We start from the raw sequence: 26,452 nt of genomic DNA on the forward strand, positions 1-26,452 counted from the left end.
TGATAAGACCTGTTGGCCCTGGTGGCACAGTGATTAAGTGTTTGGCTACTAACCAAAAGTTCAGTGGTTTGAATCCACCAACTGTTTCTTGGAAACCTTATGGGGCAATTGTACTCTGTCCTATAGGGTCAGTATGAGTCAGAATTGAAACAATGGGTTTGATTTTTTTGGTTTTATTGTTGCCTAAGTATTTGATTCTTTAAGAATGTATGATAAGGAAGTCTGTTAGGACTGGCTTGCTGCAGGACCAATGCTTTTTTTAATAAGGTCATGTTCTTGACTTGACTAGAGCCTCCGAGACTTCTAGACATTGGAGTAGGTACGTGAGAGATGTGGTACCTGTGACCACAGAATGTAACTCTGTGTTACTGTGTCCACCAGGACCCCCTGCTGTCTGGGCTTACAAGGATCCCAGGCTTTTTCCTTCATTCATTGTTCTCAGGCTTATTCCTGTCCCATTCTCAAACCCTCTCTGTGCCCCAACAGGCCTCAAATCTGGGCCACTGCTTACTCTCTGAAATCTGAAGACCTTAGGCAGACCATCTGGGAAAGACCTAAGTACTTTTATCTTTTCTTTTTTCCTACCTTTTTTAAGGGCTTAAACAAGTTAATATCCTCACCTTCACTATTCTTCCTTTGTAAAATGTGAATAACATTTACCTCTACCACTTTGTAAAGTGATGTGAGGATCAATTGAAATGAAGAACAATAGCAGTGGTTATTAATAACATTTATTCCAGCCATTTAGCTTTGAAAACTTGTAGTCCTTCATCCATTCAGCACATGTTTTTCTGAGCACCCAGCATGTAGTAGATATTGTTATAGATTCTAGAGATAGAGTAGTGAACAAAAATCCCTTCCCTTGTGGACCTTACATTCTAGTGGGGAAAAACAGTCAACACTCAAGTAAGCATGTAGTATGCAGGTGATGATGCTGCTATGGAGAAAAGAGAAGTGGGGAAGGAGAAGTGTTACAATTTTAAATGGAATGACCAAGGAGGTCCTCACTGAGAATTTAACATCTGAGCAATAGTCTTAAGGAGATGAGGAAGCAAGACATGGGGATTTCTGCAAGAAGAATGTTCTAGGCCAAAGTGAACTCCTGGTGCCAAGACCCTGAGGTGGGAGCATGCCTTGTGGGGGAGGAAGTTGGGAGGAAAGAGTAAGAGAAGGGGTCAGAGTGGTCATAGGGGTCAGTTCATTAGGGGCCTTGTAGATCTCTTTAAGGACTTTGGTGTTTGCTCTAGATAACGGGGAGCCAGTGGAAGATTTGAATTTTTAGTGAGGTAGGAAGCCAGCCCGTTAGCTTAGAAAGGATGGGGAAGAGGTGATTGCCACATTTGTTTTCTTCACATCAGTAATTAACCACTATCCTGTCACCTCTAACATTGAATTATTCCTGTGTTCCTTCTTTATCTCTGTTGCTGCCACCTTAAAAAAAAAACCAAACTGTTTGCCGTCAATTCCAACTCATAGTGGCCCTATAGAAGAGTAGAACTGCCCCATAGGGTTTCCAAGGAGTACCTGGTGGATTTGAACTGCTGACCTTTTGTTTAGCAGCCATAGCTCCTAACTGCTACACCACTGGGGTCTCCACTACCACCTTAGTCAAGTTGAAAGCACACAATGTCTGTGCTGTTACACCTTAACAGTCTCTCAGCCAGCAACTTTTTTCTTTTGCAATCTGGCATATACAACTGTCTCTCCCTAAAATACCAATCTCTTTCTGTCAGGGTTCTACTCAAAAACCTTCCTTGCCTTCCCATCAAAGAGGATAAAGTCTGCTTACCTCAGTGAGAGATTTAGGACTCTGACAAGCCCCTCTTTGTTCAGCAAGACAGGCTATGTCATCTCAGCAGGCCATGAACTCACTACCCTTCCTATTGCTTCTATCATCTGATTGTATAAACTAGTTCTGTGGCCTAAGGGAAGCTATCAGACTTCTCTATCTACCTCATTTTCCTCATCTATAAAATAAGGGTTATAATGGAACATATGGTTCTTTTTAGGATTCAATAAGACTATCACAGGAAAATTATTTAGAAAATTCTAGCACAGAGCAAGTACTCAATAAACCTAAAAAAAAAAACCTAAGTATTCAATAAACCTAAGTAGCCATTAATATTACTATTGTTGGTTGTTATTATTTTTATTTTTCTGACTAAAACTGCTGGCCTCTTTCTTCCTTATCGAATCCTCCCTGTCCTCTAAGACAAAGGTGGTCTATTTTGTCCCAGACAGAGTCTTTGTTGCTCATCTTCTCTAGCCTATACTATCTCTCTCTATTCTATATTCCCCTTATAGTAGTGCATATCCATATACTCTGTGCAAATGTGATTTTAGTACTCTAACGTTGGAATACCCTAAACTTCTTTAGGGCAAAGGTCATGGCTGTTTACCTCTTACGGCCTCATTACCTAGAAAGTTTCTGTACTGTCAAACTATCAAGACCTTAGATTTTACAGGTCTTGAACAAGTCTAATGCTGTTGTGTTTAACTTGTTAAAGTAAATTCCTTTGTTATTAAATCCTGAAACCCAACATTCTTCTTTCTCCTGTGTCTGCCTGGTATGTGCAGCACATCTGCAGCCTGATTCCCAGAACTGTCTCTCACCCTCCAGAGACCTCACAGGAACTGTCTCCCACGATCTCTCCCTTCCTGGCACTTTTCAGGAGCATTGGTTAGTTATACCCATCCCTCATGGCCTCATCTTCCAGTCCTCTGCATTCTCCTGTGTGAGAAATCTTTCCCTTCCTTCAAGAGACCGGTTGCCAGTCCCCAAGCTTCTTAGTTTCCTAATTTCGTCTTTTTCCCAAGGCACCCTTGCTTTGAAAAGGCTGCTGAAAAGGAGTAGATTATTTCATCTTTTATCATCAGCAAAAGAAAAAGTAGGAGGCTTCGTAAGGAAAATTGGCAAGATTCTAGAGTTATTTGCATTTCATAAGAATCAAAAGTTTTCTAAGGGTTTTTTTTTCCAAAAAACTTTCAAATACACCAAAAAAAAAAAAAAAGATCCAAATGTTGAAACATCTGCTACAGATATGGGGGCTTTGAATTTAGCAGCTTTGGTTTGGGACCAAGAAATCCTCTGAATTAGAAAGTATTTTGCTATTAGTTGGCTCGAGGCAGTATTTCATCTCAATGTTTTTCTTCCCTTTCCCTTCAGAATACAGCCATGCCAAAGAGCTTGTCTGTGTGCCCGTGGATGTGACAGACACTTTGAAATGTTTTAGAGAAACCTTGGAAAAATCCAAATATCACAACAGATCAATCCGACACAGCAGAAAGTTACTGTCGTTATTTCTTGCACAGACACAAGGTAAAACACTTGTTCTATATCCCTTAATCTTTATTTTTATGGGGTTCCCACCCTGAGGCTCTACCAGATTCTGCTGCAATCTTCTTCCTTTTCTTCTTCCTTTCACCCACTTACATCCCCACTCTCTGTTGCCTTTCACTTTATTCTTCTTGTCAACTGCATCTCTCTTAAGCTTCAATCCAGCCAAGGCGTTTTCTCACTCACCTGCTTCGTACTTCTTTGAAACTAGCATACTTCCTTGAGTATAGTCCATCTGAAACCCATATTTGTTAATTTATTCATTCTGTACATCTGTGTTCTTACAATTTTCTTTTCAGGTATAGTGCTATGGTTTTGTTTTATTTTCATAAGTAGATGGGTTGATTCATACTGAATTTACTAGTTTTATTTTTCCCCAAAAGCATCAGTATTAAAGAAATGGATGCATTTTTTTTTAAAGCATCAATGAGATATCTTAATATCTTAGATTTTGATTTTAGAGATTCTTTTTAACTTAAAGCAAGGTGCTCACTGTTGTTTACATTACATTTGTTTTTTTGTTTGTCCACTTCCATCAACAGGTAAACTCAAACAAAGCAGGGCTTTGAGTGGTTAACCAGTAACCTTTGAGAAGATTATACTCAAATTTTGGCTGGGAAAAATCTGATATTTACATGACTTAAAATTATTTTAAATCCTAATTTAAGTTTATGATCCTTGCTGTTCAAATTTATCAAAATAATTAGAAACTCTTTTTGTAATTTATTTTATTTTTGTTGTTGCTGAGAATATACACAGCAAAAAAATACACCAATTTAAGTTTCTACATGTACAACTCAGTGACATTGATTGGATTTTTTGAGTTGTGCAACTAATATCACCCTCCTTTTCTAAGTTGTTTCTCCCCCATTAACATAAACTCATTGCCCCTTAAGGTTCCTTTCGGATCTTTCGAGTTGCTGTTGTCAGTTTGCTCTCATATAAATATATCTTAAAAGACCATAATGCTCAAGGCAGACATTCTTTACTAGTTAAACTAAACTGTTGTTTGGTTAAGAAGGCTTCAGGGGATATTTTTAGTTTAAGCCTCAAACATTATCTTAGGGCAATAGTTTCAGTATTCATCCAGCCTCCATGGCTCCAGAAATTCTGGATATCATGCAAATTTGAAATTCTGTTCTACATTTCCTTCCTTTTGATCAAGATTCTTTTATAGAATCTTTGATCAAAATATTCAGAAATGGTAGCTGGGCACCATCCAGTTCTGGTCTCCTGGCAAAGGAGGCAGTTGTTCATGGAGGCTGTTAGGTGCACATTCCATTTCCTCCTCCTCTTCCTGACTCTCCTTCTTCCTCTGTTGTTCCAGGCAATAGAGACCAGTTGTTGTACCTTAGATGGCTACTTGCAGGCTTTTAAGGCCCCAGCCACTACTCAAGGAGCTAGGAGGTAGAACAGAAGTACTAAACACGTTATTAAGCCAATTAATTGGAATGTCCCATGAAACCACGACCGTAAACCCTGAAACCAAGGAACCAATCTTATGAGATGTTCGGTTGTACATAAGCAGCCTCAGCAGCTACTCTTTTTTTGTTGTTGTTGTAAATATATCTATCACACAACTTTTGCCATTTAGAATAATATGAAACATTTAATATAATTATATTTTACAGTTATCAAAAATAGGTTTAACTTATACCTTATTGAGATACTAACTAATTTCCACTGAACTGATCTTTTAAAGGACCCCTGGTGGCACAGTGGTTAAGAGCTTAGCTGCTAACGAAAATGTCGGCAGTTCAGATCTACCAGGTGCCTCTTAGAAACCCTATGGGGCAGTTCTACTCTGTCCTGTAGAGTTCCTACGAGTCAGAATTGGCTTGATGGCAATGGGTTTGGTTTTATTTGTTTTTGATCTTTTAAAAGCGTGACTTAATTTTTTTTTAATTAAAAGCATGGAGGCTATTTAAAAGGAAGATATCTCAATCACTGTCAACCATTGTGAAGTATTTTATTGACAATTAATATACTTAATTTTTTTTAATATAATTAGTTTTCATTTCATATTGTACCTCCCTGCCATGCTGTTTTATACAAATATATATTGTAGAGAGGAAAGCCGCACATTTTATTTCTGACAGGCAAAGTAGATATTAGAATAATATCCAAATATTTGGATAAAAAATGAAGTTTTTTTTAAATATATACGAGTTTTTTTATGTAATTTTATAGCCATTTAAGGGTACTGTTACCAGATAGAAGCACGCTTTTATTTATTTAGTGAATATCCTTTTTGGGATCATGAAAGTCCTGGATCTCTAATCTAAGAGATTTGTGCTAAAAAGCTCTTTAGTAGAACAACTAAACTTAAATTATGCACTTTCAATTAAATTAAACTTTAGCCATAACACTTCTTTAGAGCAGTATTTAAAAGCAAATATAATTCCTAAGAATGATTTCCACCAATTCACTCTGAATCTCATTTGATACTAAAATCTTCTCAGCAGTTGATCCCCAGTCCTCATGCTGTAGACTTCAAAATCCATATTAACTTTTCTGTCCACTGCTTTTAACTACTTCCCCTAGAATATTTTCTTTCTTTCTTTTTTTTCTGTGTGTTCTCTGATCTTACAAAGAGACAGATTTCCCCACCCCCCACTCTTGTTTTTCTTTTTCAGCCCAGAGTACGGCTGTGTTGTTTCTATCCCAGAGGTTTCTGCCCCAGAGGCAAACAAACATTTTAGTGTTGGAAGCTGTTAAAAAAAGGCAAATCCAAACTGTGTAACTTCCACCATCCCCAAAAGAAGCAAAGCATAATCTCAACATTTACTTCCTGGCTAACTGCCCTTCTTTAGTGTTCTTATGAAATAACATGGTACAGAGCCTGTCGACATATACTGGGCTCCTCAGAAATGATATTAGATACTAAGTTTAAGGGAGCAGTATCCCTCAAACTGCAAATAAGTCTCAGCTATATATAAAATCTTCCCTTCCCCACCAACTTCCCATCTTTCTCCATTTTTTAATTTCTTCTTCTTTTTTTTTTTTTTTTAAATGAATTTAGGAGACAGAGGAGGAATAAGCAATTCCAAATTTACCCCTGGAAAGGTGGAATTTTGTCTGGGAACAGAGGAGATGCATTTGCCAACGCCTCCTGACCTTTCTCAGGAACACTTCAGAGTTTCTAGTTCAGTGGAGAAAAGCAAACTCCCCTCTTCACAACTTGGACTTGTAATTTCTTCTTATTACAAAACCATTGGTAAGGTTTATTAATTAGGTACTCGTTTTCTTTATTTTTTAACAGGTTAAACCCAGTGCCGTTAACAGGTTATCAAGTCATAATTCACATACCATATGTTTCACCCATTTAAAATGCACAATTCAATGGCTTTTAGTGCATTCACTGACATGTACAATCATCACCATAATCAATTTTAGAACATTTTCATCACGTATTCATTTTCAATATGATTTTCTGCATTAATGTTGAGATTACAGTTGGACCTGTAATGTTATCTTTAAAAGTAGGATGAAAGAGCTTGAAAATAGATTCTATTCATATCCTTGTAGGCAGTGACAGAGCAGTATGGAGACAGAAGAAGCTTCTAGCCACTCCTGTTTAAGCCCATTGCTGTAGCCACCGTGTCAGTCCATCTCACTGAGTGATTTCCTCTTTTCTGCTGACCCTCTGCTTTGCCAAGCATGATATCCTTCTTCAGGGACTGATCCTCCTGATAACACGTCCAAAGTGTGTAAGACAAAGCCTCACCATCCTTCCTTCTAAGGAGCATTCTGGGTGTACTTTTTTTTTTTCTTTTACTTATTTTTTTATTGTACATTAGACAAAGATTTACAGAACAAACTAATTTCTCATTAAACAGTTAGTATTCATATTGTTAGCACACATTGGTTAACAATCCCACGACATGTCAACACTCTCCCTTATTGACCTTGGGTTCCCTATTACCAGCTTTCCTGTCCCCTCCTGCCTTCTAGCCATTGCCTCTGCGCTGTTGTATCCCTTCAGTCTTGTTCTGTTTTTTGGGCCTGTCTAATCTTTGGCTGAGGCTGAACCTCAGGAATGACTTCATTACTGACCTGAAAGGTGTCCGGGGGCTATACTCTAGGGGAAGAATTCTTTTTTTTTTTTTAATTAACTTTTATTAAGCTTCAAGTGAACATTTACAATTCCAATCAGTTTGTCACATGTAAGTTTACATGTATCTTACTCCCTTCTCCCAATTGCTCTCCCCCTATTGAGTCAGCCCTTTCAGTCCCTCCTTTCGTGCCAATTTTGCCGTCTTCCCTCTCTCTCTATCTTCCCATCCCCCCTCCAGTCAAGAGTTGCCAACACACTCTCCAGTGTCCACCTGATTTAATTAGCTCTCTCTTCATCAGCATCTCTCTCCCCCACACTGACCAGTCCCTTTCATGTCTGATGAGTTGTCTTCAGTGATGGTTCCTGTCCTGTGCCAACAGAAGGTCTGGGGAGCATTGCCACCGGGATTCCTCTAGTCGCAGTCAGACCATTAGGTATGGTCTTTTTATGAGAATTTGGGGTCTGTATCCCACTGATCTCCTGCTCCCTCAGGAGTTCTCTGTTGTGCTCCCTGACAGGGCAGTCATCGATTGTGGCCGGGCACCAACTAGTTCTTCTGGTCTCAGGATGATGTAGGTCTCTGGTTCATGTGGCCCTTTCTGTCTCTTGGGTTCTTAGTTGTTGTGTGACCTTGATGTTCTTCATTTTCCTTTGCTCCAGGTGGGTTGAGACCAATTGATGTATCTTAGATGGCCGCTTCTGGGTGTACTTTTTCCAGGACAGATTTGTTTCCTCTTTTGGCAGTCCATGGTATATTCAGTATTCTTTGCCAACACCATAATTCAAAGGCATTAGTTCTTCTTCAGTCTTCCTTATTCATTGTCCAGCTTTAACATGAATGTGAGGTAATTGAAAATACTATGGCCTGGGTCAGGTGCACCTTAGTCCTCAAAGTGACATCTTCGCTTTTCAACACTTTCAAGAGGTCTTTTGCAGCAGATTTGCCGATGCATTGGGTCACTTGGCCCTTGACTGCTGCTTCCATGGGTGTTGATTGTGGATCCAAGTAAAATGAAATCCTTGACAAATTCAATCTTTTCTCCATTTATCATGATGTTGCTTATTGATCTACTTGTAAGGATTTTATTTTCTTTATGTTGAGGTATAATCCACACTGAAGGTTGCTATTAGCTTTCAGTTTGCATTTAAGAATAATACGGTTTGGAGGCGGGGCCAAGATGGCAGACTAGGGAGACGCTACCTCAGACCCCTCTTGCAACAAAGACTCGGAAAAACAAGTGAATCGATCAAGTACGTAACAATCTACGAACCCTGAACAACAAACACAGATTTAGAGACGGAAAACGAATAAATACAGGGAAGCAGCGATTGTTTTCGGAGCCTGGAGCCAGCGTCCCAGTCAGCGGATTTTCTGGAAAAACTAGTTTCCCAGTGATGGCTCGGAGACAGCAGTCCACATCAAACCACGTAAAGAAGCAGACCATGACAGCTTCTACAACCCCCCAAACAAAAGAATCAAAATCTTTCCCAAATGAAGATACAATCCTGGAATTATCAGATACAGAGTATAAAAAACTAATTTACAGAATGCTTCAAGACATCACAAATGAAATAAGGCAAACTGCAGAAAAAGCCAAGGAACACACCGATAAAACTGTTGAAGAACTCAAAAAGATTATTCAAGAACATAGTGGAAAAATTAATAAGTTGCAAGAATCCATAGAGAGACAGCATTCAGAAATCCAAGAGATTAACAATAAAATTACAGAATTAGACAACGCAATAGGAAGTCAGAGGAGCAGACTCGAGCAATTAGAATGCAGAGTGGGACATCTGGAGGACCAGGGAATTAACACCAACATAGCTGAAAAAAAATCAGATAAAAGAATTAAAAAAAAATGAAGAAACCCTAAGAATCATGTGGGACTCTATCAAGAAGGATAACTTGCGTGTTATTGGAGTCCCAGAACAGGGAGGGAGGACAGAAAACACAGAGAAAATAGTTGAAGAACTCCTTACAGAAAACTTCCCTGACATCATGAAAGACGAAAGGATATCTATCCAAGATGCTCATCGAACCCCATTTAAGATTGATCCAAAAAGAAAAACACCAAGACATATTATCATCAAACTCACCAAAACCAAAGATAAAAAGAAAATTTTAAAAGCAGCCAGGGAGAAAAGAAAGGTTTCCTTCAAGGGAGAATCAATAAGAATAAGTTCAGACTACTCAGCAGAAACCATGCAGGCAAGAAGGGAATGGGACAACATATACAGAGCACTGAAGGAGAAAAATTGCCACCCAAGGATCATATATCCAGCAAAACTCTCTCTGAAATATGAAGGTGAAATTAAGATACTTACAGATAAACACAAGCTTAGAGAATTTGCAAAAACCAAACCAAAGCTACAAGAAATACTAAAGGAAATTGTTTGGGCAGAAAACCAATAATATCAGATACCAGCACAACACAAGGTCACAAAACAGAACATCCTGATATCAACTCAAATAGGGAAATCACAAAAACAAATTAAGATTAATTAAAAAAAAAATACTCATAACAGGGAATCATGGAAGTCAATATGTAAAAAATCACAATAATCAAAAAGAGGGACTAAATACAGGAGGCATTGAACTGCCAGATGGAGAGTGATACAAGGCGATATAGAACAATACAAGTTAGGTTTTTACTTAGAAAAATAGGAGTAAATAATAAGGTAACCACAAAGAGCGATAACAACTCCATAACTCAAGATAAAAGCCAAGAAAAACGTAACGACTCAACAAACATAAAGTCAAACACTACGAAAATGAGGATCTCCAATTTACTAAGAAAAACATCTCAGCACAAAAAAGTATGTGGAAAAATGAAATTGTCAACAACACATATAAAAAGGCATCAAAATGACAACACTAAACACTTATTTATCTATAATTACGCTGAATGTAAATGGACTAAATGCATCAATTAAGAGACAGAGAGTCTCGGACTGGATAAAGAAGCATGATCCGTCTATATGCTGCCTACAAGAGACACACCTTAGACTTAGAGACACAAACAAACTAAAACTGAAAGGATGGAAAAAAATATATCAAGCAAACAATAAGCAAAAAAGAAGAGGAGTAGCAATATTAATTTCTGACAAAATAGACTTTAGACTTAAATCCACCACAAAGGATAAAGAAGGACACTACATAATGATAAAAGGGACAATTGATCAGGAAAACTTAACCATATTAAATATTTATGCACCCAATAACAGGGCTGCAAGATACATAAATCAAATTTTAATAGAACTGAAAAGTGAGATAGACACCTCCACAATTATAGTAGGAGACTTCAACACACCACTTTCGGAGAAGGACAGGACATCTAGTAAGAAGCTCAATAGAGACACGGAAGACCTAATTACAACAATCAACCAACTTGACCTCATTGACTTATACAGAACTCTCCACCCACCTGCTACAACGTATACTTTTTTTTCTAGCGCACATGGAACATTCTCTAGAATAGACCACATATGAGGTCATAAATGAAACCTTTGCAGAGTCCAAAACTTCGAAATATTACAAAGCATCTTCTCAGACTACAAGGCAAAAAAACTAGAAATTAATAACAGAAAAACTAGGGAAAAGAAATGAAATACTTGGAAACTGAACAATACCCTCCTGAAAAAAGACTGGGTTATAGAAGACATCAAGGAGGGAATAAGGACATTCATAGAATGCAACGAGAATGAAAATACTTCCTATCAAAACCTCTGGGACATAACAAAAGCAGTGCTCAGAGGCCAATTTATATCGATAAATGCACACATACAAAAAGAAGAAAGAGCCAAAATCAGAGAACTGTCCCTACAACTTGAACAAATAGAAAGTGAGCAACAAAAGAATCCATCAGGCACCCGAAGAAAACAAATAATAAAAATTAGAGCTGAACTAAATGAATTAGAGAACAGAAAAACAATTGAAAGAATTAACAAAGCCAAAAGCTGGTTCTTTGAAAAAATAAACAAAATTGATAAACCATTGGCTAGACTGACTAAAGAAATACAGGAAAGGAAACAAATAACCCGAATAAGAAACGAGAAGGACCACATCACAACAGAACCAACCGAAATTAAAAGAATCATATCAGATTATTATGAAAAATTGTACTCTAACAAATTTGCAAACCTAGAAGAAATAGATGAATTCCTGGAAAAACACTACCTACCTAAACTAACACATTCAGAAGTAGAACAACTAAATAGACCCATAACCAAAAAAGAGGTTGAAATGGTAATCAAAAAACTCCCAACAAAAAAAAGCCCTGGCCTGGACGGCTTCACTGCAGAGTTCTACCAAACTTTCAGAGAAGAGTTAACACCACTACTACTGAAGGTATTTCAAAGCATAGAAGATGACGGAATACTACCCAACTCATTCTATGAAGCCACCATCTCCCTGATACCAAAACCAGGTAAAGACATTACAAAAAAAGAAAATTACAGACCTATATCCCTCATGAACATTGATGCAAAAATCCTCAACAAAACTCTAGCCAATAGAATACAACAACATACCAAAAAAATAATTCACCACGATCAAGTGGGATTTATACCAGGTATGCAAGGCTGGTTTAATATCAGAAAAACCATTAATGTAATCCACCACATAAATAAAACAAAAGACAAAAACCACACGATCTTATCAGTTGATGCCGAAAAGGCATTTGACAAAGTCCAACACCAATTTTTGATAAAAACTCTCAGCAAAATTGGAATTGAAGGAAAATTCCTCAACATAATAAAGGGCATCTATGCAAAGCCAACAGCCAACATCACTCTAAATGGAGAGAACCTGAAAGCATTTCCCTTGAGAACGGGAACCAGACAAGGATGCCCTTTATCACCGCTCTTATTCAACATCGTGCTAGAAGTCCTAGTCAGGGCAATTAGGCTAGACAAAGAAATAAAAGGCATCCGGATTGGCAAGGAGGACGTAAAATTATCTCTATTTGCAGATAACATGACCTTATACACAGAAAACCCTAAGGAATCCTCCAGAAAACTACTAATAGAAGAGTTCAGCAGAATATCGGGATACAAGATAAACATACAAAAATCACTTGGATTCCTCCACATCAACAAAAAGAACATCGAAGAGGAAATAACCAAATCAATACCATTCACAGTAGCCCCCAAGAAGATAAAATACTTAGGAATAAATCTTACCAAAGATGTAAAAGACCTATACAAAGAAAACTACAAAGTACTACTACAAGAAACTAAAAAGGACCTACTTAAGTGGAAAAACATACCTTGCTCATGGATAGGAAGACTTAACATAGTAAAAATGTCTCTTCTACCAAAAGCCATCTATACATACAATGCACTTCTGATCCAAATTTCCATGTCATTTTTTAATGTGATAGAGAAACAAATCACCAACTTCATATGGAAGGGAAAGAAGCCTCGGATAAGCAAAGCATTACTGAAAAAGAAGAAGAAAGTGGGAGGCCTCACTCTACCTGATTTCAGAACCTATTGTACAGCCACAGTAGTCAAAACAGCCTGGTACTGGTAACAACAGACACATAGACCAATGGAACAGAAATGAGAACCCAGATATAAATCCATGCACGTATGAGCAGCTGATATTTGACAAAGGACCAGTGTCAGTTAAGTGGGGAAAAGATAGTCTTTTTAACAAATGGTGCTGGCATAACTGGATATCCATTTGCAAAAAAATGAAACAGGACCCATACCTCACACCATGCACAAAAACTAACTCCAAGTGGATCAAAGACCTAAACATAAAGACTAAAACGATAAAGATAATGGAAGAAAAAATAGGGACAACCCTAGGAGCCCTAATACAAGGTATAAACAGAATACAAAACATTACCAAAAATGATGAAGAGAAACCCGATAACTGGGAGCTCCTAAAAATCAAACACCTATGCTCATCTAAAGACTTCACCAAAGGAGTAAAAAGACCACCTACAGACTGGGAAAGAATTTTCAGCTATGACATCTCCGACCAGCGCCTGATCTCTAAAATCTACATGATTCTGTCAAAACTCAACCACAAAAAGACAAACAACCCAGTCAAGAAGTGGGCAAAGGATGTGAACACACACTTCACTAAAGAAGATATTCAGGCAGCTAACAGATACATGAGAAAATGCTCTAGATCATTAGCCATTAGAGAAATGCAAATTAAAACTAGATGAGATTCCATCTCACTCCAACAAGGCTGGCATTAATCCAAAAAACACAAAACAATAAATGTTGGAGAGGCTGCAGAGAGATTGGAACTCTTATGCACTGCTAGTGGGAATGTAAAATGGTACAACCACTTTGGAAATCTATCTGGCGTTGTCTTAAACAGTTAGAAATAGAACTACCATACAACCCAGAAATCCCACTCCTTGGCATATACCCTAGAGATACAAGAGCCTTCACACAAACAGATATATGCACACCCATGTTTATTGCAGCTCTGTTTACAATAGCAAAAAGCTGGAAGCAACCAAGGTGTCCATCAACGGATGAATGGGTAAATAAATTGTGGTATATTCACACAATGGAATACTACGCGTCGATAAAGAACAATGACAAATCTGTGAAACATTTCATAACACGGAGGAACCTGGAAGGCATTATGCTGAGCGAAATTAGAGGCAAAAGGACAAATATTGTTTAAGACCACTATTATAAGATGTTGAGAAATAGTAAAAACTGAGATGAACACATACTTTTGTGGTTACGAGGGAGGGAGGGAGAGGGTTTTTTATTGATTAATTAGTAGATAAGAACTGCTTTCGGTGAAGGGAAAGACAACACTCAATACATGGAAGGTCAGCTCAATTGGACTGGACCAAAAGCAAAAGAGTTTCCGGGATAAACTGAATGCTTCAAAGGTCAGTGGAGCAAGGGCAGGGGTTTGGGGACCATGGTTTAAGGGGACTTCTAAGTCAATTGGCAAAATAATTCTATTATGAAAACATTCTGTATTCCACTTTGAAATGTGGCATCTGGGGTCTTAAATGCTAATAAGCGGCCATCTAAGATGCATCAATTGGTCTCAACCCACCTGGAGCAAAGGAGAATGAAAAACACCAAGGTCACACGACAACTAAGAGCCCAAGAGACAGAAAGGGCCACATGAACTAGAGACCTACATCATCCTGAGACCAGAAGAACTAGTTGGTGCCCGGCCACAATTGATGACTGCCCTGACAGGGAGCATAGCAGAGAACCCCTGAGGGAGCAGGAGATCAGTGGGATGCAGACCCCAAATTCTCATAAAAAGACCATACCTAATGGTCTGACTGAGACTAGAGGAATCCCGGCGGCCATGGTCCCCAGACCTTCTGTTGGCACATGACAGGAACTATCCCCGAAGACAACTCATGAGACATGAAAGGAACTGGACAGTGGGTGGGAGAGAGATGCTGATGAAGAGTGAGCTAATTATATCAGGTGGACACTTGAGATTGTGTTGGCATCTCATGTCTGGAGGGGGGACGGGAGGATAGAGAGAGTGGGAAGCTGGCAAAATTGTGACGAAAGGAGAGACTGGAAGGGCTGACTCATTAGGGGGAGAGCAAGTGGGAGTACAGAGTAAGATGTATGTAAACTTATATGTGACAGACTGACTTGATTTGTAAACGTTCACTTGAAGCTCAATAAAAGTTAATAAAAAAAAATGCGGTTTAAAATATTCTTGCAAATATAAGGAAATATTTTTCAGGAGCTGACATTTATGTGTTCTTTCACTTGATTAAAAATACAGATGTTCTCCAAGCCAGCAATCAAAGAAGTCTGAAAGTCCAGGCACTGCATGAACTTGGAAGTCTTCTCATCTTTGCAGAAAAGAAAAGGTAGTTTTTTTTAGGAGTTGATAGAACAAGGGCAAACTTTAATTGTTTGAAAAAAAAAGTTTAATTATCGTGAGGAAATGTTGTCTTTCATAAATTTTAATTACCCAGTAATACTACCTTGCTACATTTTAGTCATCAAATGCTACCTGAGAGGAGCTATCATTTTACGAGAAATGAATGGTATTGATTTATTCTCTAATATTTTAATTAAAATGCTTCTTGAGTGTATTTGTTTTCCCTTTTGGAAGGTAGATTTAACAACATGGTCATAAAACATACACTTTGATGCTTTGCTTTTGTTACAGGGCTGCTTTTAAGTGTTGGTGTCAGGCTCTTGATGACATATTCAGAAAATCAGATGCCCTACATACATGGAAGGAGTTTGGCCCATCATTCACTAATACCAGTGACAACTGTTCACCTTCAGGTTTCAAAGACTACAGTGAGGAATTTCTGTCAAAAGTTGGCATTTGGGGATGTTTACAAGGAGCAGTCATATCAGCAAAGATAGCACAGTGAGTGTGCCAGTGGAGTAATATGCATAAAAACATAAAATCATCTCTTTGTGGGTACCCATCTGTGCCATGCAGAGTGCCAGGTTCCTCACCAACATTGGGCACTTGGGCAGTTATGTTTTTATAATAAAGACATGAGTACAGGGATATACCATTTATTTATTTTTTATGCTTTTTGTTTATGGCTATTGCCCTTACTGTAACACCTTCTACCTCCTCTAATGTGAATGCCGCATGAGCGTAGGTCTTTACTTTGTTCACTGATGTATCCTAAGTGCCTGGCACAAGTTGGCATTCAGTAACTACTTGTTGAACCCATGAATGAATGAATGAACACTAGAATAACAATATGAAGGTAGGCTAACTTGGGCCTAATTCAAGAACCTTGATATTAGCCTTTTATATAGCTTTTTAATATTAAAAATATTAATATGTTTGAATACTTCAAAAAATAGTAAACATTAACAATTTTTAAAACCTCTGTCAAGTTTGAGTTCTTGCATTCCTGGGAAGAAACTCGTCCTTACACACACACACACCCGTGAATTTGGGCTTATGACCTAACAGAACTTGGCAGCAAAGAATAGAAAAGCTAAGGTAGGTACACAGCTTGGGAAAAAACAGCAATAGCTCTGAAGTTATTGCCTGGTGAGTTTTAATAACCAACGGAAGGTTACTTCCTGATTACCTAGCTAGAAGTCTGACTTCCACAGGATCTGAGATTCTACAGAGACTTTAAGCTGTCCTTGTAGACTCTTCTCCCCACTGCTCAGAAGGGTGAAATACCGCACTCAAATATCTTCACGGAGAAGCTGAACTTAGTAAGACATTGTTATTTATATAGTGAAGGTGACTGCTTTTATCTAAGTAATAGAGAAGGTAATGTGGGTTATAGTTACAAATGTGAGTTTCAAGATACTAGTAAGTGGAGATTTACTTGATTTTTGGTGGAGAGACATGTTGTCAAATGCTCCAGAATGCTGGTGAGAAGATAGATGGTTTCAGTCTTTTGGGGAGTTATTTAATAGTACTGATGAAAAGCCTTAAAACTGTGTACTGCCTTTTACCAAAAAATTCCACTTCTAGAGGTTTATTGACACAGTGGCTGCAACAATGAGCTCAAGCATAACAACGATGGTAAGGATGGCACAGGACCGGGCAGTGTTTCGTTCTGTTGTGCGTAGGGTTGCTATGAGTCGGAACTGATTCGACAGCACCTAACAATAACAACAAGAGGCTTATCCAGGAAGCTAATTGCACCAGTGTTCAAAAATATAGATACAACAATATTTACCTCAGAATTGGAAAAAAAAAACTGGAGTTAAATTTTTATTATTGTGGCATATCCATATGATAAAATATTAAAGTTTTTCAAAATAATAACTCATTATGTCCATGAGTGGAAAAAACTGTTTATAAAATAGTGTGTGTTGCATAATTCTAGTCTTAATGTGTGTGTATGCGTGTGTACGTGTGTTTGTGTGTGAATAAACTACAAATAGAAAAAAATTCTAGAAGAGAATTGACTAAAATATTACCAATAATATCTTTAGAAGGTAGGATTATAGGTGATTTTTCACTTTCTTTTTTCTATTTTTCTGTGTCTACATCTTTCATGCATATGCAGCACTTTTAGAATCATAAAAGCTATTTTAACTTTGAAAAACTCTGTCAGTTTTGGAGATGCATATTAAAGGTTCCCCCTGCTATATGAAAGTGGAGTGTTCCTATGAAACCTATTGTAAGCCTCAATGGCATAAAGTGAAGAAGAATTATCATTAATTTATATGGGAAAATTTTTTAAGTTCCCCCAGACCCAAAAACTCACCTACCAAATCATACCAAGTAAGACATGAAACCTAAAATAACACTAACATAACATAAAAATAACACTAACGTAAAAGCAGGAATGATGTGGTAAACACACAGCCTATATAAAGTAGAAATAGTGTAGGTACGGTACAGTGTAGTGTCAGACACAGTTCAAAGCTATGGCAGCTTGATGCTGAAATGCTGACTGTAGTTCCTGAGGGAGGAGCTTGTCACTCCCTGCTCAGGGTGGGAACTGTCTCTTTAAAGGCTCACTGCAAAACACTGAATACAATTTCTGCTATTTCCACTGTTTACCTTTTTTCCTAAAAGTGAAAATCCTCCTCTGGTTTTTTTTCAGTTAACGAAAACAGGTACTAATGTAGGACTTTCGTAAAAGCAAAGTGGTGTAAAGTGAACTTCCGAAAAGTGGGGAACTTTTCCTAAAAGTGAAACTCCTCCTCTGGTTTTTTTTCCTAAAAGTGAAAATCCTCCTCTGGTTTTTTTTTTCAGTTAACGAAAACAGGTACTAATGTAGGACTTCCGTAAAAGCAAAGTGGTGTAAAGTGAACTTCCGAAAAGTGGGGGATAGTTGTATATCAAAATACTTTTGGAAAATTGTCTAGTAATTAACTTCTTTTTCTTATACTCATTTAGATTTATTAAGACATTGAACGTTAAAAAGAGAATCAACTGTTGCATCTTGTCTGCATTACTCTTTCAGGTAGGTCTTTGAGTATGTATGCTTTTCTGTAGTAGCATGACCATTCATTCAACCAGCAAAAAAGGTGCAGTAGTTTGTAATATTCATAAAGCTCACAGGTAGGAAAATAGCATGAATCTTGATTAAATATCATAAGCCAATTTTTCTTTAGCTGGTGGAACCAGGTATGACACCTTCACCTTTTATATTCAGCAGAGTCAGTTTTTCCTTAAGACTACCAAAGAGGGATTTTTACAGATAAGAAAACCCAGTCTCCTGTTGCTAGTAAGGTCACGTTGCTAGTGAGCAATGAAGTGGGTTTGTATGACTCCAAAAGGTTGACTCATTACCTCATCTCCAAATAAAAAGTTTTGCTTGGTTGCATGATATGAAATGTATCATGTATGAAGAAAAAAGAAAAAGAAATAAGTTGAAGACTACAGAAATAGAGCGTTTGTAGTTCTTAGGTTTTGGTTTGACTTTTCTGAAGAAGAAAGGGGCTTCAATCCAAAATACAAGACATTTTGAGATTCTGGGATGTAGCCATGGGCTTTTGCAATCTACTAAAGGTTTGGTTTACTTTAAAGGATGGACACCCTTGTTCTGTGTATCAGAAGAGTCTGATTAGCTTATGAAATCTGGAGAGATAAGTTCTTTGGGGAAAGCGTCTCTGAATATGGGGCCAGACCTTTCCATTTTCTTGTGTTCCGTATACCTCTTGCCTGTGCTTCAAAAGGAAGAGGCAGAAGAGGCAAGGGTGCAAAAGGAATGGTAATCAGGTTCCAATTCCTTATATTGCGCTCTTTACTTTCTGATTCGCCTTATTCTTGAATGTAACTCTGTTTATGTTTTAGAAAATAGGTGATTTAAAAATACTCTGTATGTAATATGGACATAATTCCTTAGTAATACTATACCTACAATAAAAATTACCTAGTGGAATTTATTTCAAAAACCCATTAATTTTTGAAAATAATTTTAAAGCAAATTGGTAAAATTAAACATTTAAACAACTACATAGTATTTTTAAAATAGGATATATTATAACTTTCATAAATTACTGAAATTATTTTCCAATATATACATTAAATTTATAATGCATTTGTCATTAAGAAGTAAATATTAAATATAGTATTAAAAAAACATTCCTAAATGTAAAATTTACGTTTAGAGGATCAGCAAAAAAGAGGACAGACCCTCAATGAGATGAACTGACACAGTGGCTGCAACAGTGGGCTCAAGCATAGCAACAATTGTGAGGGTGGCACAGGACTGGGCAGTGTGTAATTAGGGTTGCTATGAGTTGGAACAGACTTGATGGCACCTAACAACAACAACAAATATAAAATTGGATTTTGTATATTCATCTTGTTTCTCCAGCATCTAGTAGATATACATATACAGTATCCAAGAATATTGGTCGAATTAAACAGATCTTTTTTTTCACATAATACAGTTAAAAGTTCGGCATTACCTCTGTCAAATCTTTAGACTTCTTCTGAAATAAGTTGTCGTCCTTTCTATTTATAACTTGGTATGGTAGAAAAAAAGAAGCCCTGGTGGTGCACTGGTTAAGTGCTAGACTGCTAACCAAAAGATTGGCAGTTCGAACCCACCAGCCGCTTCGCAGGAGAAAGATGTGGCAGTCTGCTTCCCTAAAGATTTATAGCCTTGGAAACCCTATGGAGTAGTTCTCCTCTGTCCTATAGGGTGGCTCTGAATGGGAATCGACTTGACAGCAACGGATTTGATTTTTTTGGTTATAGTGGAAAAAGCATAGATTTTTGAGTTAAGTAGATATGACTTTAAACCTTCTTTCTTCCATCATTAGCTGTGTGACATTGCAAAATTTAATATTAGAAGCCTCAGATATAGCATTTGTGAGATAATAATTCTTACATTCTGGGAGTGGGTTAAAGGACAATTAAATGAGATAATGTTTATGAGGAACCTACTAACTGTGCCCAACACAAAATTAACTCTCAGCAAGTAATGACATAATAATAATTTCTTCTGAAAATTGTGACAATATAATAGAAAAATACTTTTTTTGTGAAAACAGTATGTACCCAACTACCATGAAATTCAAAAGACCCACCTTAAATGATGAAAGCATTTGAAACCTGTAATGATGACAATATTAAAAGTTGCAATCAAGTTGATTTTAACTCCTGGTGACCTCATGTGTGTCAGAGTAGAACTGTGCACCTTAGGGTTTTCAACAGCTAATTTTTCAGAAGTAAATCACTAGGCCTTTCTTTCAACATGCTTCTGGGTGGACTTGAACCTCCAACCTTTTGATTAGCAACTAAGCGTGTTAAATATTTGTGCCACTCAGAGGTATGCTATGTACTTTAGGAAGTAATCTGTGTACTTCTTATTTTGGTTTATTCATGCAAATGCAATTTGGTAGCTCTTTACTTTACCTTTTTTTTCATTTTCAGGGCTTGCTGAGAACAACCCTTCCACATCCCAAAGCTGAGCGATGTTATGCTCAGTATGAAATTATTCAACTTCTTCCAGGCATTGAGCTCTTCTCAGATAGGTACAGGGCTGACATTTGCTCTGTAGTTGCAAGTCTTTATTATATTATACGGGAACTGCACTTTGCTAAGCAAAATCTAATAGTAAGTAATTTGTAAAATCATCTAATCTTAATTCATTGTGATATTTTTGCCCCATTTACCTTAGACTTTTCAAATTTTGCTAATATTATTTTGGTCAGTTCTTGTATAACTTTTAAACCTTATATAGTTAGGATTTTTTGCTGTACTTAGTTAGAAATGTAGTAATCAATATTCTTGCTTTGACATCATTGTTTGCATTACATTTTGGAGTAAGAAAAGTCTATTTGATTTTGTTTTCTTTTTTTTACTCTATTATTTTAGCTTTTTTTCCTGAAAGTATTTGGTGAAATTGATTAGAATGTGTTACTGATCTTAAACATAGGAATTTAGAGCACATGTAGCTCACTGCATTAAGTCATTTAGTTCATAGAAATAATCAAACCATGAGAGTGCTTTTTTTTGGTTTGTTTTTTATTGAGATGAGTTTATCTTTGTGTCTCTTGTCTTTTCCCTGTTGAGAGTGCATCCAAATTAGCAAGAAATTCTAACTGTGAAATAAAAGACAGACATTTCGGTATGTCTTAGGAAAGCCAAAACCTCCAATACAAGTTTCTTTCCTTTTGGGGAAAAGAAATCACAGTATATATCATAATTTGAAGTAGGCTGTATTTTAAAAATAAATTAGTATGTGTTAAAAATCTTGGTCATTGTCTTAATTATCTAGTGCTGCTATAACAGAAATACCATGAGTGGATGGCTTTAACAAACAGAAATTTATTTCACAGTCTAGTAAGCTAGAAGGCTGAATTCAGGCCACCACCTCTGGGGAAGCCTTTCTCTCTCTATAGGCCCTGGGGGAAGGTCCTTGTCTTCAATTTTCCCCTGGTTAGGGAGCTTCTCAGTGCAGGAACCCCAGGTCCAAAGGATTCACTATGCTCCTCATGCTTCTTTCTTGGCAGTATGAGGTCCCCCCTGTCTCTATGCTCACTTCTCTTTTGTATATCTCAAAAGGATTGGCTTAAAACACAGTCCAATCTTGTAGATTGAGTCCCACCTTATTAACATAACTGCCATTAATCCCATCTCATTAACATCATAGAGGTAGGATTTACAACACAGGAAAATCACATCAGATGACAAAATGGTCGACAATCACACAATACTGGGAATCATGGTCTTGCCAAGTTGCTAAACATATTTTTGGGTACACAGTTCAGTCCATGAGAGTCATTTAATATTTTCCTTATCTTATTTCTCCTATTTTCCTCCTTTATGCTATTTCTTCTGTTTTTAATACCTCTTTATTCTACACTTTTCTCTCTTAATATCTATTCCTTTTTTCTCTGATTTTCTTCCCTTTATAATTTTTATTCCTACTTTTTTTTCACATTTTTTCCTGTTCTTCTAGTATATTTGTTCCTCTGACTTTAAACCCTATATTGAAAACATTTACTGCCCCCTAATATGAGTCGTTAAATTATAAAAATATGTGTCAAAGAGATTGGTAAATGCTTTTAACACAGTTGATTTGGCAAAAAATTATTTATTAGAAGAAAAAATAATAAAATGATGTTCCTGTCATTGTTAAGGGGATTCATTTCTGTATTTAGAAAGTAGTTCTATCCCCTAGGTAAACTTTAGCTGTCTAGTCATATTCATATATAATACATATTACTGCATTTGGAAAGAAAGTGAGAGGTTTTTTTCTTCCAAAGCTTAAGAAATTGAGAAAGTTTTTCTGAATAATTGAGCAATTGGCAGCAATAAAAAGTGTTTTTATTTCTCACTGCGAAAAACTAAATCTTGAAGGTAATCACCAAACTCTTATTGTTTTGTACTGCTTTAATTGTAGAAAAGGTACTGTAATATTTTTGTAGTATATAAGTGTAGAAAAAATAGTATGTTTGAAATCATATAACACCAGTTCTAATCTTTCTGAAAAGATATTAACAGCTGCCAGTTGACTGACAATTAGAGATTCCCTAGCCGAACTTGCAAGATACAAAAAGCTTCCATTTTGTATTAGTCTTCTCCTGAAGAAGCCCAGGTGCTAAGAAGACTTCTGACACATGTAAAACTTGCTATGGGACTCAGAGTCATAGAATCATGGGAAATATTTGCTCAATAATGGGAATGCCAGTGTCCTTCCTTACTTCATCTCCCATTTGGTAGGAGAGGATACAGTTGCCGGAAATGAGCTTCAAGTTTGAGTTGAAATCAGTTTCTACGGGCAAATGTTTTGGTAAAACAGTTCACTCAGCATCTTTCTGAACAGTGGTTAGGCCAGTTGAAATACAGATAGCTACAAATTCTCGTCTATACCCATGAGACTTTAAGAAGAGTTGAGCTTTGGGGTTAACTCTGTTCTAGTTGCCATTGAGTCGATTCTGACTGTGTTAGAATAGAACTGTGTTCCATAGGGTTTTCAATGCCTGTGACCTTTTGGAAGCAGATTGACAGGCCTGTTTTCTGAGGTGTCTTTGGGTGGGTGGCTGTCATTGAGAAATCCTGACTGAAGACAAATAGCTAAAGACAAATAGCAGCTAGTCAGGGGACATGGATATGAGTTCCTTTGCTTTAAATTTTGCATTTATTTGATAGCTCATTTGCTATAGTTTTGCTACATTATGTGATTCATACATACACGTCAAATTATTTTTTTCCCAAGGAAGGTAATGAATTGGGTTTTACTTTTCCATGCTTAAAGAGATGTGAAACCTAGGGACTTGGATACCAAGTGCACCTTCTTAGAACTGTACGTCCCTGATAACATCTTAAAATTCTGATAAAACTATGAAGCATATGCCAGGCAGATCATTTCACTTATAACAAACAGTATTCTCTTAACATGGAATATCAATCCCTAACATATATATATCAAATACGTTCATATATATATTTGATGTGGGGTTGGGTTATTTAATATTTGGCTAGATTTGATTATTAAGTTATTAATTTGATAAAACATGTTTTAAAACAAAGAATTTTTTCCTGGTAGGTTCTGCCTCTCCTTGCATTGTACCAATACTTTGTTTCTGGAATTTGCCAAGACATAGTCAGAAGCATAGAAGCAAGACTCCTCAAGGTATATCACAAGCTTTTAAGACATTTGATATTCTTAAACTTGTAAGAATATTGTCAGGCATTAATTGGGTTCTAACATAGTAAACTATACTTATCACAAAAACCTGATACTAACATGGTAATATATATTTATATAAAAATAATCCATTATCATAATAAAATATGAGAAAGAGCTAGTACAAAGTTTTAATAATTTTATGCTTGGACCACAGTAAGGTAAGGAATATTTATACCTGGAGATGAGGCTCACTCAACACCAGTCATTCTGGAAATCAACACTTCTCAAGAGATTGACTTCCTGGTGAAGACCAATGGGTCAGTTTTCTGAAGGTTCTGTGAATTTATTGCTAAGAATCTTTATATATATCATGGTATACAAGTATTTTCCGTTGCCGAGGAATTGAATTAACAAGACAAGCAGCCATAGAATAATAACTAATTATTTAACCCAGAAGTTGGCTGAGGTTCTCTGCCTTGAAGATTCATGTACAATTGGCTTGAACCCTATGTTGTGTGGGAACCCCAAGTACCTCCCATTTTCTCTGCCCACTTTCCTAGTCACCCATTATTGCAAGCTCCCACATTTCGTGAATTTGTTTGGTTCGTGAATCATTTCAACATTCAGCAAGTTTGCTTCCTGTTCTGTACTTCATCAACTCTAATATGGCATTCAACTCTCTCCTGTGTTTCACACACACACACTCATACGTCACACATAATTACACACAACATATTTACCAAAGGCATTATTTCTATAGTTGACTTTACTAAAAATTGGGAAGACAGGGAGATTTAAGTTGCAGCAGGACAAATAATGTAAAACAGAATATTTGACATCCCTGGGCTTAAAATGTTCCTTGGCCCCTATCTCAAGCTTTTGCTTCTTATCCCATGGCTTAATCAGCTGTGTGTTGGTAAATGTTTCACAACTGGCTCTCAAAAACAACTGCCACCACCCTAATTTGTAGCATTTGTAGTTTCTGTGGTGTAAACATCCCTACTATGGCTGACCTCAAGCTACCAACTAGATGTCACTGAATGCAGAGTTGTCACAAGATATAAACGGCTGGCTCTTGCAACTGAGTGTGAGTGTGTTTTAGCACACAACTGGCTTAACCCCTTCTCCTCCTTTTTTGAAATACCCTCCACCCTCCTTCCCCAAATCCTTCCCATTTTCTTATTAGAGAAAATTAGATTTCCCTTTGAACTGCTTTTCCCATCCAGACCCTTATATTTCTAAATAAGGACATTAAGTTTCCTAGTAGGAATTCTGGCACTAACTGTTAAGATATTTTAACTCTGGAGTAAATAGATAATTTGTTATCAGCCATGAATATTTCTGGATCACCCTTTCTAGTTTACTGAGTTCTTAAAAGTTCTCTTGCTTTTGAATTCTGTCAACACTTTTTGTTTTTAATTGCATGTAACTTTTCTCTTTGTTTTTTTTAGCCACTCTCTCTCTCTAAGACTGCAAAATTTCTGGAGGCAGGACTTGTATCTTACTCATCTTTTAATTCCCTATAGAGTCTAGACTAAAAACTTAATAAATTTGGTGCTCAGCAATTAATTATTAAACCTAATTGAAAATCTATAGACTTATCAAAAGTACATTCTCTGCATGCTCTCTTTAGTGTTTAGCGGGAACTCACCTAGAAGATATGTAATAAATATTTGTTGATTTAACTCTAAAATAATATTTATTGAGTATCTTTTATTTAAAAAGATTGTGTTAGTTGCTAGGAATACAAAGAAACGTAATACAGGTCCTTGCTTATAAGGAAGTAAAAAGGTGGGAAGAGAGACGAGGTACATACATAAAAGCAAATTATGCACCTGCCACTTAATAATTTTCAAACGAGTGTGATGAACACTAGGTCTCCAGGAGTTAAGGAGGGAGAAATAACTTTGAGTGTTTAGTTTTCAATAACTAGGTAAGATTTCAGCTTGAAAAGAGTAAAATTAACTGAGCAGAACAGAGGAGGAAGAGAAAATTCTCACAAAGACAATAGTGTGAAAGATGAAGAGGTAAGAAAGTATTGACTTGTTTAGGGGGCAGGCATGGTTCAATGGGATGGTATGGAGTGGAGGTTGGTGTGGCCAAGTTGTAAAAGATAACATGAGAATACCAGGGGCATAGGATATAAAGGGCCTTAAATTCCAAACTGCAAGAGACAAAATGTGGACGTTAGACAGTGACAGAAATTAGGAGACTGTGAAATTACAATTAGTCTACAGATTTAGCTTGGTCTGTCATCCAAGAGGCCAGATGCTTGGCCACCTTGTATCTTTTGTTGCAATGACCACTAATAGGAGGCGATCCAGAAAGGCAATGAAAGATATTATCTGGAACAAACTTTTGCTAGATGACTGTTTTTTTTTATTGGATTGTTAGAACTTGGCAATTGTTTTTATCCCAGAATAGCTTTAAAAGCCACTGAAGTACTGTGGACTCTAGTCTGTAGCCTTGAGTTGGGAGGGGTCATTAATCCATTAATTATAGAATTTTGATCAGGAAAATGATGTGGTCAGATGTACCTGATAACAG

At 37.0% G+C, this 26,452-nt stretch overlaps 1 protein-coding gene across 4 annotated transcripts in view; it reads left to right on the forward strand.

Annotated features, from left to right (window-relative positions):
• CFAP54 (cilia and flagella associated protein 54) overlaps window positions 1-26,452 on the forward strand; it is a 499,063-nt gene that overhangs the window by 237,734 nt on the left and 234,877 nt on the right. For all 4 annotated transcript variants that reach the window (XM_049884120.1, XM_049884121.1, XM_049884122.1 and 1 more), the window contains 7 exons: window positions 3,167-3,319; window positions 6,360-6,554; window positions 15,142-15,229; window positions 15,535-15,744; window positions 18,211-18,277; window positions 20,701-20,883; window positions 23,822-23,908. In XM_049884120.1, the coding sequence (XP_049740077.1) occupies window positions 3,167-3,319; window positions 6,360-6,554; window positions 15,142-15,229; window positions 15,535-15,744; window positions 18,211-18,277; window positions 20,701-20,883; window positions 23,822-23,908 (983 nt within the window). The remainder of the gene's footprint in view (window positions 1-3,166; window positions 3,320-6,359; window positions 6,555-15,141; window positions 15,230-15,534; window positions 15,745-18,210; window positions 18,278-20,700; window positions 20,884-23,821; window positions 23,909-26,452) is intronic.

The sequence above is a fragment of the Elephas maximus genome, chromosome 4 (genome assembly GCF_024166365.1).
Source record: "Elephas maximus indicus isolate mEleMax1 chromosome 4, mEleMax1 primary haplotype, whole genome shotgun sequence".
Taxonomy (NCBI): domain Eukaryota; kingdom Metazoa; phylum Chordata; class Mammalia; order Proboscidea; family Elephantidae; genus Elephas; species Elephas maximus.